The following is a 15,788-nucleotide window of genomic DNA, read 5'->3' as shown; positions in this document are numbered from 1 at the left end:
TAAAACAATTAGTGCATTTGAAAACATTTTTACATTCTATTACAGCAAACTCCAATTCATTATCACAATACTGTTTGTGCAAGATTGCTGTGAAATAATTGGCTATTGGAAATGACTAAGCAGTTATTCAATTGGCTTTAAAACAATCTGAACAACCTGAGGCTGTGAAAGTGATTACAGATCATTCCATCTTTCCATTCTTACCCATCCGTTATCATTGTCATTTTCCTATTCTCGTTATTATTCCCACACTTTTTTTTTTATGTATTCACTTTTAGGGATGTGGACAGTACTATTTCACTTCAGAAGGTGGTGGGGAGCCACTTTTGCACCTCTTCTGGTGAAGGTTTCAATCTTTCCGTTATTTCAGCCTCATCATCAATTACATTTTCCCAACATTCTTAGCCTTATAAACACATTCCCAGTTTTTCCACTGTTCCATCCTCACAATCATCCCTGACTTCACCATCATTCCCATTATTTCATTCCAAATCATTTCCAACTTTACAGTACATCCATAATATCCTACCTATTATTTCATCTTCACATCCATTATTCCACCCATAGAATCATTCCCCCCGACTTCCATCATTCCCATTCTTTCTAATGTTCCATCCCTCGCATTATTCATATACATTCCAACCAAACCATCATTCCCGTTCTTCCATCATAATTCCATTCATTTTATCTGTCAGTTTTAGTTAAAACAATTGTATGGTAATGGTACCATTGGATTAAACAGAAGCCACTGAAGGTCTAAAACAGCTGATTGGCATGTGGTAGAAAAAGGCAGGGCAAATATGAGACAGAATTAAACCATTCCCTTTCACCTCATTCTGGTCAATGCTATAAAAGAACTTTTCTCCCTTACTCCTCAATACTGATGGAATGGCCAAGGCAACTCTTTGTTTGTCTACATTTTTCATTTATAATCTCACTACTCTTTGAAAACATTTTCTCACATTTGGTGTGCCTCAGACTTATTTTTCCACAATTTTTTTGGATACTACATTGGGAACATCAATATTAGGAACATGTATACCTGATACAATTTTGCAGCTCATTGTTATGGGTTGGAAGGATTTTCCTGGAGAATCAGCAGGGCTGGGGAGCTGCTCCTGAGGAACAATTTTGCAGCTGGCTGTGATTGGTTGGAAAGCAGAGTTGCCATGTGATCCAAATGTCACCTTCTGAGTGGCCACTGGCCTGGTTGGTGTACGCTCCAGGGAAGAATGTCCTGAGTGACTGCTGGAGCCCACCTCATTTTTGACAGGGAGTTCCAACTTAACTGAAAAAAGAAAAGGAAACACTTAATTTTCTCTTCAGGACTGAAGCTAAGAATCTTCTATTTTCTTAAAACGTAGGAAGCGGACATTCAGCCCATCCAGTTTATGGCAAATCTCAAAACATTCCTATCAGTCCAATCCCCCAACTATTTCCCTGTAACCTGTTCTCTCCAATCAACTTCTTCCTGCTACCCACCTATAACAAGGATAATTTACATTAGCCAACCAACCCATCAGATGTCTTTGGGATGTGGGAGAAAACCAGAAGTTGGAGGAAACCCACATGGTCATGTGAAAAATGTTCAAACTCCACATAGAAAGCAGCAGAAGTCAGGATCTCACCCAGGTGGTTGGAACTGTACAGCAGCAAAATTAATGTTGTGCCACGTCACCCTATTCCCCAAAATGCTTCCAGTGCCAATTAGCAAACAATTCTGACCTCTCAGATTTACATGAATGAGAACTACGACAAAACCATACAGCAGGCGAATAAGATTCAGCCCTGTTTCATTTAATGATCAATCTTCATTCTTCTAAACTCCACAGAATATGGAGCAAATAAAAAATGCTGGAGGAACTCCAGATGAAGGGTCTCGACCTGAAACACAGACTCTCCATTTCCCTCACTGATGCTGCCAGACCTGCTGAATTCCTCCAATTTTATTTTTGCTCTAGATTCCAACATCTGCAGTCTCTTGTGTCTCCAGCGAATAGAGGCCCCTTCTCCTCAACCTCATTAGATCCCTATTTAATCCCAGCATCAATCCAGTAAATCTTTGCTGCATTGCCTTTAAAGGTAAGCATGTCATTCCTGAATTAAAGAGACCCAAGCTGCACACAGTACTGCTCGTGTGGACTCGCCAAAGTCCTGCTTAACTCTCAGGTTGTACCCTCTTGCTCTTACATGCATCACCAGAGGAAATACCCTTTAATCAAATCCTTTAATCATCTGAACCATACCTGTTAGATCACTCCATGATCTTTTACACCCAAGGGAATATAAGGTTAGTCTATTATCCAGAGTATGTTAAACAAAAAGTCATAATTTAATATCTCAGCCTGCACTGAGAAAGTGGATCCTGGCCAAAGCAGAGGATGAATATTATAAATGACCTCAAGGTCAACACCCTAATGGAAGGAAAATTTTCTGTACCAACCAGCACCCTGCTCTCAGCTCTTCCTCTTGTCTATTATCCCAAGTGGGCACAGAATTAAAGCTTATAAATTCAGACAGTCAGACAAATGATTTTAAATAGGTTAAGGGTTCCATTTTATGTCAAGCATTTCATTAACAAGCCCCACCTATTTCCAAAGGAACAACACAGACTGATTGCGACAAATAGAATTGGGCAACAATCACTTCTGCAAACAACACAACACCAGGGAATGTGATCCTGCTGTGCAGTATTTGCATACAAGTGTGAGCAGCAGTTCTACCCGCTGTGCCACTGTATCACCACATATGACATTTGTGTGTCCCAGTATGATCTGAGCATGTGCAAACAAACATGTATCGCAGTTTTTGGTTTGAGTGTACACATCAAATAAATGCCATTGAAAGATACAGCACGGAAACAGGCTCTCCAGCTTACAGGGTCTGCACAGATCATCAGCCACCTATTTTTAATCCATCCTACTCTAACCTATTTTATTCTCCCCGCATTCCCATCAACACCACCCCCACTCCACCTAGATTCTACCAATCATCCAGACATGAGGGAAACCTTACAGTGGCCAATTAACCTACCAAGCTACACGTTTGTAAAATGTGAGAGGAAACCACAGCACCCAGAAGAAACCCACAGTCACAGAGAGAATGCGCGGACTCCACACAGATAGCACAGGAGGTCAGGATCACTGGAACTGCTCTACAAACTGCACCACTGTACTGCCCCTGTGTGGTTCTATTTCTGGTTTGTTCGGTGATTTGTTTGCAGTTTATACATGTGCATGTCTCAAAGATTTCTGGTATTTATACATGTGTATGTGTGTTTTACTTGCTTCAAGGCATGTATGTACATACACCACCCCATGTGTGTTGCATGGCCTGTGTATTTCTATGCATTTACCAGGTTTGGAATGGAGTTGTACATGTGTGGCAACACGTCTGGTTTTGGGTTTGTACGCAGTTATGCAACTCCAGATAAAAGTTAACTGGCAGTTTACTAACTGGCACTCTTCAGTAACCTGCACTTCTGAGGGAGCATCTGGGCCAAAAATCAGAGCGCCAACAGAGCACCCTGGGCAATATCAGGGCAGTGCCACAGGAGCACCCAGGCCAAAATCAGGGCAGCACTGAGAGAGCCTTAGCTGTTGTGCCTCACAGATCTTTCCTCTTCCCTACTGGGTAATGCTGACTTTTTGGAATGCTGTATCTCATTTCCCTTATTCTGTTGGACAGCACAATGTCACAACTATTGGAGCCACTGCTTCACACTGTTAGAGACCCTGATTCAATCCTGACCTTGAGTGCTGTCTGTGTGGAGTTTGCACAGTCTCTCTGCAATCACATGGGTTTCCCCTGGGTGCTCCTTTTTATCCCCACACCCAAAGACATGTGGGTTGGTAAGTTATTTGGCCATTCTAAATTGCCCCTAGCGTGTAGGTGAGTGATAGAATCTGCAGGGAGTTGATGAGAACATGGGGAAAATACAAGATGGAATTAATGTAAGACTAAAGAGTAAATGGGTGGTTGATGATTGGCATAAGTTCAGTGGGCCAGAGGGCCTGGTTCTGTATTGTATCTCTCTATGACTTACATCAATAGTAGAGCAATTACTGGAAAAAATTCTAAGGGACAGGACTTATGTTAACTTGGAAAGGAAGGGACTGATTAGAAGGAGTCAACACAGTTTCGCACAATCCTGTCTCACAAACCTGATTGAGTTTTTTCAGGAGGTAACTAAGAAAACTGATAAAGGCAGAGCAGTAGATGTGATTTATGCGGACTTTAACAAGGCTTTTCACAAAGTCCCGCATGGTAGGCAGGTCTAGAAGGGTAGGGCACATGGGAGCCCAAGCGTGTTGGCAAAATGGATACAAAATTGGCTTGGTAATAAGCAGGAAGGGGGTAATGGTCAAGGGGTGTTTTTCTGACTTGCAGACTGTAACCAGTGGTGTACTGCAGGGATCAGTGTTGGGACTTGTTTGTCATATGTAATTACTTGGACAAGAATGTAGGTGGACTGAATAGTAAGTCTGCTGATTACACAAAAATTGGTGGAGTAGTAGATAGTAAAGAAGGTTGTGAAAGAATACAGAGGGATTATAGTGACAGATGTAATTTAATCCAGACGAATGTAAGGTAATGCATTCTGTGCCATCAAGTACTAACAGGACATATACAGTAAATGGCAGGGACCTCAGGTGTGTACATAGGGACATTGGGGTGCAAGTTCATAGCTCCCTGAAAATTGTGATAAAGGTGGATAGGGTAGGCGGCATTTGGCATGCTTGCCCAAGGCAGTGAGTATAGGAGTTGCGATATCAAGGTGCAGCTATATAAAACATTGGTCAGGCCATATTTGGAGTATCGTGTACAATTCTGGTTGCCACACTATAGGAAGGATGTGTGTAACATTAGAAAGAGTGCAGAATCAAATCACCAGGATGTCACCTGGAATGGAGGGCTATAGTTATAAGGAGAGATTGGATAGACTGGGTTTATTCTCATACTGAAGGGTTGAAGGGCTGAAGGGTGACCATATAGAGGTTTGTAAAATTATGAGGGGCATAAATAGGGTAGATAGTGTATTTTTCCTAGAGTGGAGAGTCCAGAACCAGGGAGCACAGGTTTAAAGTGAGAGGGGAAAAATTTAAAGGAGATTGGAGGGGCAGGTGTTTCCACACAGAGGGTTGTGGTTATATGGAATGAGCTGCCAGAGGAAGTGCTAGAGGCAGATACAATTACAGCATTTAAAAGGTATATGGTTGTATAGAAGGTTTAAGAATTGTGTGCGACTCTGTTTGTTTTTGAGTTTGTATGTATGGCTGTGTGTTTTATTTCAGGATGTGTGTGACTTATCAGCCATACAAGAGACATCTCACCTTTTTCAGAAGTGACTCCCAATGAATCGTGTGACATCTTTCCTGAAGCAGAACTCAAAGCTGCAGAAGACACATGCACTCCTCCTGCTGACGTTATTGGGGGTGTGGAAGACGATGCAGGTTGCGTGGGTGTAACGGATCGAGGTGTCCTACTGCAGGTGGAGGAGGAGGAGGAGGATGAAGAAAGCAGTGTCGCTGCGGAACTAGAAGGAGGCAGTGCAGTGGGAAGATAGTCCTCCCCAAGAGAATCACGATGCAATTCAACATCTACTACCTGTTCCAGAGAAAATATACACAGAGCATTGTCAATGCAAAGCTTCAATGCCAACACAACCAACAATCAGGAAAATTCACTGATCCAGTTTCAGCACTGGAACAGAAAACAACCCAAACAAAGATTTACAACAACCACAATCTACATTTATATTCAGAGTCATACAGCTTTGGTCCATCATGTTCATGTCCACTATCAAGTACACATCTCTACTAATTCCATTTACCAACACTTGCTCTGTAGCCTTCTATGCCTTGGCGATTCAAGCACTCATCCAGATACTTCTTAACTATTATGAGAGTCTGCCTCCACCACTTCCTCAGGCAGTGTTCTCCAGATTGCAACCGCCCTCTGGGTGAGAAAAAATTTTTCTTAGATCCCTATAACGTTTTTTTTGTCCCAACTTTAAACCTATGTTGTGTGGTTTTAGATGCCTCTATTATGGGGAAAAGTTTCTACTCTATCTACCAACATAGTAAAACCAGCCAAGGTATTTCATAGAATTATCTGACACCAAATTACACAAGGAGATATGGCAAAATGGAGAAGGAGGATCCCATGATGGGAATTTGATAGCATTTGAAAATTTTAAATCCAAAACAGTACTTAGTTGGGAACAAATATAGATCAGTGAGCAGAGAGATGGTGAACAAGATTTCATGCCAGTTATGACATGAACAACAAATTTGGATAGAACTTGGGAGGAGAGCCAGGACTTTGTTGGACCAATCATGAATAGAGATCTAAATATAATAAAGATTCACAGCTGGAAATGAGCTGAGGGAAAGGCAAAGTTATGGAGGAGAAAATAGGCAACCTTGTTGATGGACAAGGAAATGATTAATAGTCAGAATCTCAGCTCAGAGTCTAATATGACACCAAAGTTGCAATCATTGGATCAGATAGCTGCCATGGAGAGAGAATGGTATCCGTGATGGGACTAAAGGAAGTGGTATTTAGAAAACCTAGGAGGGATTACTGGATGAAGTCATCAGCTGGCACAACTGGGCACAGTTTTAAAGCAGACATCTGTCCTTGCTTTTACAATGATTGACAACAACACAAAAGTGAACAGTAGAGTGTTAAAAATGTTAAGTATTTGCCTAATTATCTTACACAATAATCTTTTGGTCAAATGAGAGAATTAATCTTTCACAAAAGAAAATTGTTGGCATGGACTCGTTGGGCTGAAGGGCCTGTATTAGTGCTATATTGCTCTATGACTCTAAAACATCAACCATAGAAAAAGTGGGATTGCTGCAAACCTCCAGGTAGATCCCTTTCTAGACCCCTATGGAAGGGCCTCTGCCATTAATATATAAACTGGGTCTTGACTCTAATTTCCACATCTTCAGGATCTAACCCATATTCATGTTCCAGGTTTATGACTGAGCAATGATCACGTGAATTGTGGCCTGCAGATTTAGATCCAATGGAGTCAACATTCTCAAAACTGAAAGGCCCAGGTGGAGGAAGGGAAAGAAGAATACAGAGGAAAACGAGTGAGTGAGAGTCAATAAGAGAGAAAGAGAGAGGCATACCGTTTCTGCACCAAGCGTCTGCAAGCCTGTGTATGTTCTGTCCAGCTGTAGAAAAAAATCAAACACGGATCAATAAAGACAGAAGGGGCTGCAGATTCAATGACCATTTAAAATTGAAAATGTGGTCAAGGGAACCAAGTACAACAGTTGCCCAACCACTGATTTTGCAGCCTTCGGACTTCAGTTCATATCTAGACTGATGTGATGTTATCAAGATAGAATTTCCACCTAATGAGTACCAAAGTATATCAAAAGTCACTACCACTATGCTGGAAGACTATAAAGTGAGTTTGAACAAGTAATCACAATGCAGTAAAAATGAATCCTAATTAGCAATCTCATTTAGGTGATGGTTGGCATTAGAAATTAAAATGTTGCAATGGATGAGGAACAAATCAATGAGATAAATTAAAAGCTTCATTTTGCTTCTATCATGTATAACTTTAGGTAATTTGATACACCAATATAGAGGATTTAACTTGCACTCATACAGTGCCAGCTTGTTGGTTATGTTTATTGAAATCTTGCCTTTAATCAAGATCATGGGTTCAAGTTCCATTCCAGGACCCAAGCACATCAACTCAGTTGTCACTTCAGTGCATTCTAAAGGGGTGCCCAAGTGTTGACTGGGCAGTCTTTCAGATAGGACTTTAAACCAAGGTCTCATTCCCCTTCTGGAGGGCAAGAAAGTTGCTACATCAAAAACTGAAGAACATCAGTGACTTAGCTAAAATTTATCCTTGGAGGTACACAACCAAAGAGTGATTGGTCACTGTTAGTTCAGAGGCCTTTATGAGAGTACAGTAAAACTCTAATAATCTAGCATTTTCAGGACTACGGTGGTGCTAAGTTGGCAGATCTTCCGGACCAGTGAATGTTTCTCCTAAAAATATCCCAACATAATTTAAATTAGTTTTACTTAGATGTTATGCAGTATTATAATAAATGAGTGAACCTGGTAAGTTCAAGAGCAAGTCTTGTGGAATTGGAGAGGGGGGTTGGAGTGGGGGGTGGGGGGGGGTGTGCGAGGGTGGAGGTGAAAACAGGGCCCCAGTGAGTCTCAGAGGAACGTGGGTACCCGAGCCCCAGTGAGTCTCAGGAAACATGGAGAACAGGACCCAGGTGAGTTTTGGGGTGCATGGGAAACATCGCCTGGTAAGCCAGATGCCAAAGCATTGGGATATCCAAATAGTCAGATAGTTTATAAATATAAATTACATGCATTATTTACACACTTTAAAACAAAAACTACACTTGTTAAGAGTACTTCATTGGCAATAGAGAGCTATGTGATATCACAAGAATACCAAATATGACAGAGTCATACAGCACAGAAACCAGCACTTCAGCGCACAATGTCCATGCCGACTATCAACTACACATATATACTAATCCTATTTTTCCAGCACTTAGTCCATAGCTTTCCATGCCTTGGAGTGCTGAACACAAATTAACAAGAGAAAAAAAAGAACAGATACAATACTGCTATATTGTATCTAGCAGCTTCAGCAAGAAACCGTCTACCTTCAAATGGTGAATTATGTCTATTCTTTTGTTACGCAGGTCCCTGAAGTGGATCTGAATGCGTACAGGGAATTCTCCCCAGCCTCTCCTGGTCAGGTGAAACGGTGGTTCACTAAGTAGAAAATAAAAGCAAAAAGAGGAAGATCGTTCAATAAGGGGAAAAAAGCATTACTTAATTACATAGCAAAGTGTTTTATGACTTTTGATTCACTCCTCCACTATTTGATGAGCCTGGAATCAGAGCCTAATTCTGCACATCACTGTGTAAATGGCAAAATGTCTGCTCAACAGCCAAGTTCTAAAGGAGGGGAAGCACATCTGGGAACTTGCTCCATATGTACCATACCAAGCTGCGTCTATTTAAGCATGCAGTGCAAAGGGAGCTTCATTCTGTTTCTAGTCCATAAAGAACCTGACCTGGAAGTATTGATGCGACAGCGTACAGGACACTTTACCCTGTACCTACTAGGATAGTGGAAAAGGCGGTGCAGTGGGAGCTTTGGTTCTAACCCATGCTGGCCCACAGCTGGAAGGCAGTGTTTGATGGAAGTTAAGAATACAATTCAAAGTTCCCTGGTTTGGAACTACCTGGCTGCCACCCTCTGGACTCTTCCTGATATAAAATACCTAACCAGCTTGCTTAGCTTTTAGCAGAAGTGATGCCTGAGATGAGAGAAAGAGCCTCACCTGACTTCCACCAAGTCATTCGGCTTGTAGCTGGGGTGCAAGAAAAACCAGACCTTCTTCACAAAATGGTCAATCGTGGGCTCTTTCCGTGAACCCCGCACATAAACCATCCATTTGTGGGTAGACTGATCATTCTCTTCTCTCTTGTCTGGGGGAATATACCTGCAGCATTACAAAAGAGTCAACCAAAGCCATCAGTAACATCGACCCCACCAACAAATCCCTTCAATTTATTTCACAAAGGTTGGGATGAAATGAGTAGAATTCCAAATGGTAACAGGTCTTTCTAAGAAAAGAAATACCCCAGGGAATTTGAAAAAGATAAAAAAAAATTAGCAAAGGAACTGAGAAAAGGACCAGGAATTAGGCCAAGGATTGAGGAAAATTATCAGAAAACAAATACATTCATCACCTTCACTGTTGTCTTCTTTTCTGTGATTTGGGGCAACAAGGTTACGGTTAGCATAATGCTTTACAGCGCCAGCGACCCGGGTTCAAATCCAGTCACTGTCTGTGAGGAGTTTGTACGTTCTCCCTGTGTCTGTGTGGGTTTCCTCCAGGTGCTCTGGTTTCCTCCCACAACCAAAGACATACAGGTTAGTAAGTTATGGGCATGCTATGTTGGCGCCGGAAGCATGGCGACACTTGTGGGCTGCCCCCCAAAATCACCACGCAAAAGATGTATGTACATGTGACTAATAAAGATCTTATCTTATAATGTTTTCAAAGAAAGGGAACATATATCCGTAATGTTATCAAATTAGTAAAAAAAGGGTAGTGTGCTACATGTGGACCATAGCTTGATCAGGGTTGCAAAAGTTAAATTCTGCAGAACCTCTAAAATACTATTTGTGCAGAAAGAGACCGCAGGAAACACAACTAATTCAGATCCTTTTTATAACTATCTACATTTTTTCTCAAAAAATCACAACCTGGAAGCTTTATTGTTGGGTCAGAAATTAAATGTTTATTCCTCATGCTGTGTTCATTTCACCCTTTCTCCTTACTGCTGCACCATCAAGACCTATAAGGGCTTGTGCACATTAAACTTTATTTATACAGCACAGTAACAGGCCCTTCAGGCCCAACAAATCCGTGCTGCCCATTTAAACCCACGTTAACCTACCCATACGTCTTTGGAATGTGGGAGGAAACCGGAGCACCCGGAGGAAACCCACGCAGACACAGGGAGAACGTACAAACTCCTTACAGACAGCAATGGGAATTGAACCCCGATCGCTGACGCTGTAATAGCGTTACACTAACCACTACACTACCATGCAGTCATGTCCGCAAAGATTTCTGAGAGACCAAGAGCTGAGCTCAGAGGTTCTTTAAATCTTAGCAAATCTTTATGGTGTGGAAAATGACAGCTTGCTTGTGCCCCAACCTTCTATGTGGAGATCCAAAACACCAAAATCTGCAACTAACAACATTACAACAGTGACCAATAGACTAACGGCTTCCTGGTCAATGGAGCAACAACCATAAAAATAATAACTATCAGCATTTCAATAATTTTACTTCTGGTTACTGTTGTAACAACATTAGTTATGGATTTCACTGTTTTCAATTTTCACATAGAAAGTTGGGCCATAAACAGACCATCATCTTCTACCCTATAGTCCTTCAGTGACTCCATAATACAGGGAAGTTAAAAAAACTAATTAAGAGACTGCAGATGCTAAAATCTGGAGAGACAAACAATCTGCTGGAGGAACTAAGCAGTCGAGCTGCATCTGTTGGGGGGGGGGGAAGGAATTGTCGACATTTCAGGTTGAAACCCTGCATAGGACTATTTGTTGCTGCAAAAAGCTAGTTCAACTGTGTAAAATCTAACCATAACAATTGAATTCAAGCTACAATCATTGGGCATTACACTAACGGAGAAAACCAGCAATTATCCAGTGACAGAGGAGAAGTAGAAAATTCAGTCTCTAACACCTGTTCCATATTCTAATACTTAATGTTCGATCAATGTTCATCTACCTTTGATCAATGACCTTTGATACCCATATCTAAACACCAGGATTGAAACCTTATGTTATTATAGATCCATTTTGTTGTTCCATCCACAACATACAGAAATTGATGAAAAAATTATGTGAATATATCCATGAAGCTTTGGGGTAACTTAACTGCTCAAGGGTTCTCCCGATTACCTGCTGTAACTTCAGCAAACAAATCATTAAAATCCTGGGGAACTACTGGTTTTGCCTTTTCTCTAGACTTTCCTGCTGAAATTACAGTAGACCAATTCTAAGAAAAATGAATATTGTGTTCTGTTCACAATAACAACATCAAATCTTCTTTTCATCCAGTAACCTGCATGTGTATGTGGGTGTGGCAGGGGTTGGGGAGAGCGGGCCAAGAAACAAGAAAAGGAAAACACAATGAAACACTAAGGTTGAGATGCATACTAAGATAGCCCAACAACTCACTTCGAAACATTGCCAACAACAATTGTCTTCTTGATGTAAAGACGTGAAGGGTCATCGCTAGTTGTGAGGTAAGCACACCGTTGCTCTATCTCCTGTGGGGTTGGGACTCCAAGTGTATCCTTGGAAAGAAGGGAAAGAAAATAGTGTGATGAGTATCTTGGTCAATATAACATTATCCTCCGACCTTTATGTGCTTGTCATCATTTTCATCTCTCTGTCTCTTCCAATTTCCCTAGACTGCAGATGTCTAGCATAACCACCCAATCCCCATTGTCTTCCAGCTTGGTTGGTGACAATGCCAGCAACCCACCTGCAGATAAATCTGCTGGTTTTCACATCCAGTCTAATTACCTCCTCCTGCATCCCACACCAGTGCAGTGAGATGGGCAAACACATTCCTACCATGTGCTCCAAGTGAAGAAGTGCTGATTTCATCTTGTTCAATTAACAGAATAACTCAAGAGATTTCCTACTCAACGTATAAACTCAAAGTTGGATCATCTCCCCAACATTTCAAGTCTGGCATTAATATTCAGCCACTTTTGCACTTAGTTCTTGCAGTCTATCCTAACCTACACCCCTTCTGTGTCTGGATATTAAAAACCAACCATTACATTTAGTTTATAAATTGATATTGACCAGTACCTGGTCTGGAATGGCATAATTTTACCTTTGGTGGAGTGTGGCAAAAGAGTATTCTGCATTCTCCTGCAAATATTATGTATTTTAATTTAAGAAGTGTTGCATTTCTATATTCCTTTGGAATGATTATTTTTGGGAAGGGTGATACTCCCTAGACACTATTTGCCTATTATTTTTGCATGTTTGTATTACAGATATAAAAACAAGTTTTTTTAATGGATTTAGATTTATTTTTATTTTGTTCTCAGTTTGTGCTCTTTAACTTGCTGATGACCCCCAGGTACTGATGTCCCCCAGCTAATCACACAAGTTACCATTTGTTGTGTGTGATTCTGTGGACAGGCCAATTTACTGCAGTTGTATGCCAACCACGCATACATGAAATTTCCAGTGGCTATGAGTGGGAATACCTGGCACATTTTGCCAGATCAGGACAATCTGGCCCTTTATCACCTCCCATGACTGTACTGCCTTCTTAGATTCCGAAGTAATGCTTTAGTACCACATAGGTACTATCTCTATGCTTTGCCCCTTGTCATCTTACCTGTCCACGATTTCTCCCTGCTCTTTTTTCAGATCCATCAGGGTGAATATCCTCATTTGCCACAGTTTGCTGCTGCTGTTCACTCTCTTTGTCGAGAAAAGAATCAGCTTGGTGAGTGACTGAATCAGTTTCTGACTGGTTGGTGGATGAAGTTTCTGAGCGTTGATTGGCTGGAGAGGATGACCTTGAAGGAGATTCTAAAAATTTCTTGATGACAGGGTGGTTGAAGACAGTTGGGTCATATGGTCTTGGACCCTAAAAAAGATTAGAATAAAACAAGCAGACTTCTTTTGTCATGGTTATATCATTAAGAGAATAAAACTAAATCCTGCACACATCTCCCTATGACAACAGGAATAGATTGTCCCAAGGCTCAACCAAATAACACCATGTCGCCAAGTCACAAGGGACACAGAGTCAATGCAAAAAGACCCAAAACACATAACTGAAAGGAATTGCACATTATGAAATAATTCCTTTATGAAATAAATATCTGGAAAACTTGCAGGTATTTGATGGTCGGCTTGGGTGGGAAGGCCTTCTGTGTTGTATGGCTCTAATTCAGTCAAAATGCCTCAGCAGGTTGCAAATTTCTAAAGTAAAGTTTTATGCAATGAAGATTAAAGTTACCCAAAGGGTCAAAGCTATACAAGATTGGAGAAAGAAAGAAAAGGCCAGGTAAATGGGGCAGTGTTTAGTTAATGCCCAGACTGGGTTTTAATGATTGCAGCAAAAAGCTAACACTGGGAAAGCAGAGAAGTGTCTGAATTTGAGCATTTTTCTCTAAGCATTTTTCTCTAGACTAAGCTGAATGAGTGCTTTCTAACGGAGTCCTCTGTACTTATTCTCTGTCATTTGCTAGGGTTAGTATTGTCTAACAATTAAACTCAATCACTATAAACTAGGGAAAAAATAGGATACACACCACTTTCTTCTGTTACTTCAGGAAGTGGAGAAATGTTGCAATGTCAAACTACAGGAAGTCCCCGAATTAAGAACACCCGACTTACAAACGCCCATACTTACGAACCGACCTTCATGGTCAGCCCCGGGCCAAGTGCGCATATACGGCCGGGGAACCCCGGGCCAAGTGCGCATGCGCGGACACTGTTCCGAGTTACATACAAAATCGGGTTACGAACAGTCTCAGAAACGGAACTCGTTCGTAACCCGGGGACTTCCTGTATAATTTCCTGGCTAAACTACAAACTTAGGGTTACTTAAAGAGTCACATACTAAATTTAGAGATCAGCTAGAGGTTAGCTCAGTACAATAACAAAAATACATAAAAAGGGTTTGCATAGTATAGTTTAAAACTGAAGAAGCCATGTCTGAAATTATGCAGTACCTGGACAAATTTCTGAAAACACATTCTGTGACATAGCAAACTTGGGTACAATTGTAGGTATTTCTAGCTAGTTTTTTTGATTTTCACTTAAAATGACAATTTTGCTGGAATGCCTTGCCTTAAAATATGTAAGCAACTTCATAAATCAACATTTTGCCTTACAAAAAGGTTAACTGCCAACATATAATATTCCAGCCTTTCCCTTTGATGCTAAAGCTAATATTAAATAATGAGATTTTTCATTTATGATTATCTGATTGGATGCATTGAATACCACATCAATCATGAGCCATTTTTATATAATTCCACTAGCAGCCATCATCATGCAGCTGCTGAGTGAAGTCATAAGCATATGGCAATATTTACGTAATTAAAATACAATCAAGCAGAATACCTATTTCCTCCTCCTTACCTCAGTTACCTTGGGCTGCACAGCTGATGCATAGTAATTGGCCACAATGCAGGCACGAAGTTTGTCCATCATCCTTCTGGCCTCGCTAAGGCGCTTTAGAAACAAGCAGATATTCAAATAATTATATTATAAGCAACTGTTTAAAAATTGTCTTGTCTATAATTGATATAAATCCTAAAAACATTGAAGAAACATCATTTCTAAAGCACCATAAGTTCTTCAGGTTTCCAGCTTCCAGCAGCAATTGGGAGTAAAAACTAATTTTACCTGATCAATAATCTCAATCTCATGCTCTTTGTTCCTCATTTCCACAGCAAACTGTTCCTTGATGATAACTTCAATTTTTTGCAAAGTGGCTTCACGTGCTACATGGGAAATGGAAGAGTTAGATGAGATTGAATAGAAACCTGATCACAGAAACTACGAGTTAGCATATGGTGTCCATAGTTACTAACAACATGATGGCAGTAATTTCAGATTTCATTAAACCTCAGTGAGGATCACTGAAATTTTGCTTCACAAGAATTTACAGAATCAGGTGAGTGACTCATTAAATTAGATTCTTCATTCAATGCAAACTACAAACTTTCTGTTCATAAAGCTACTGTTTGAGATCTAAAGCCCCTGGAGATCACAGTAACTTCTCAATAGGTTTCAACATAGAGATCTTTTATAACCATTTGGGACACAGGGCATGCATTATCAATTCTCCACAGTATATACTCAAAAAATGGCTAGGATTGCACAAAGATGTGGTGGATTTCATAAATAAGCCGCAATGCAGCTCAATGCCGAAGAACGCAATAAAATACGTTGACAGATAAAAGATTTCCTAGTCATTCCTTTATTACATGTGCAAGTTTGTGAAATAAATTTTCAGAATTGTGTCTCTAAAGTTTTCATTAAATTAATCAAACATGTAGCTAAATGTTTCCCTCAAGCTAATCAAATTAAATCCTCCAAAAGGGCACAATTGATAAAAAATCCCAGTTGTTCTGTTTTCAAATTATGTAACAGTGGTTCTCAAACTGTGGACCTCTGC

General features: G+C 40.6%; 1 protein-coding gene across 6 annotated transcripts in view; it reads right to left on the bottom strand.

Annotated features, from left to right (window-relative positions):
- Positions 1 to 15,788, bottom strand: part of yeats2 (YEATS domain containing 2) — a 119,467-nt gene that overhangs the window by 86,439 nt on the left and 17,240 nt on the right. For all 6 annotated transcript variants that reach the window (XM_052018827.1, XM_052018826.1, XM_052018822.1 and 3 more), the window contains exons 3-11: positions 15,014 to 15,111; positions 14,747 to 14,839; positions 12,987 to 13,241; positions 11,801 to 11,919; positions 9,360 to 9,521; positions 8,673 to 8,784; positions 7,149 to 7,193; positions 5,334 to 5,607; positions 1,043 to 1,288 (exon numbers count right to left, since the gene is read on the bottom strand). In XM_052018827.1, coding sequence (XP_051874787.1) covers positions 1,043 to 1,288; positions 5,334 to 5,607; positions 7,149 to 7,193; positions 8,673 to 8,784; positions 9,360 to 9,521; positions 11,801 to 11,919; positions 12,987 to 13,241; positions 14,747 to 14,839; positions 15,014 to 15,111 — 1,404 coding nt within the window. The remainder of the gene's footprint in view (positions 1 to 1,042; positions 1,289 to 5,333; positions 5,608 to 7,148; positions 7,194 to 8,672; positions 8,785 to 9,359; positions 9,522 to 11,800; positions 11,920 to 12,986; positions 13,242 to 14,746; positions 14,840 to 15,013; positions 15,112 to 15,788) is intronic.

This window comes from Pristis pectinata, chromosome 6 (genome assembly GCF_009764475.1).
Source record: "Pristis pectinata isolate sPriPec2 chromosome 6, sPriPec2.1.pri, whole genome shotgun sequence".
In the NCBI taxonomy this organism is placed as follows: Eukaryota; Metazoa; Chordata; class Chondrichthyes; order Rhinopristiformes; family Pristidae; genus Pristis; species Pristis pectinata.
This window is presented reverse-complemented; position numbering and strand designations above follow the sequence as displayed.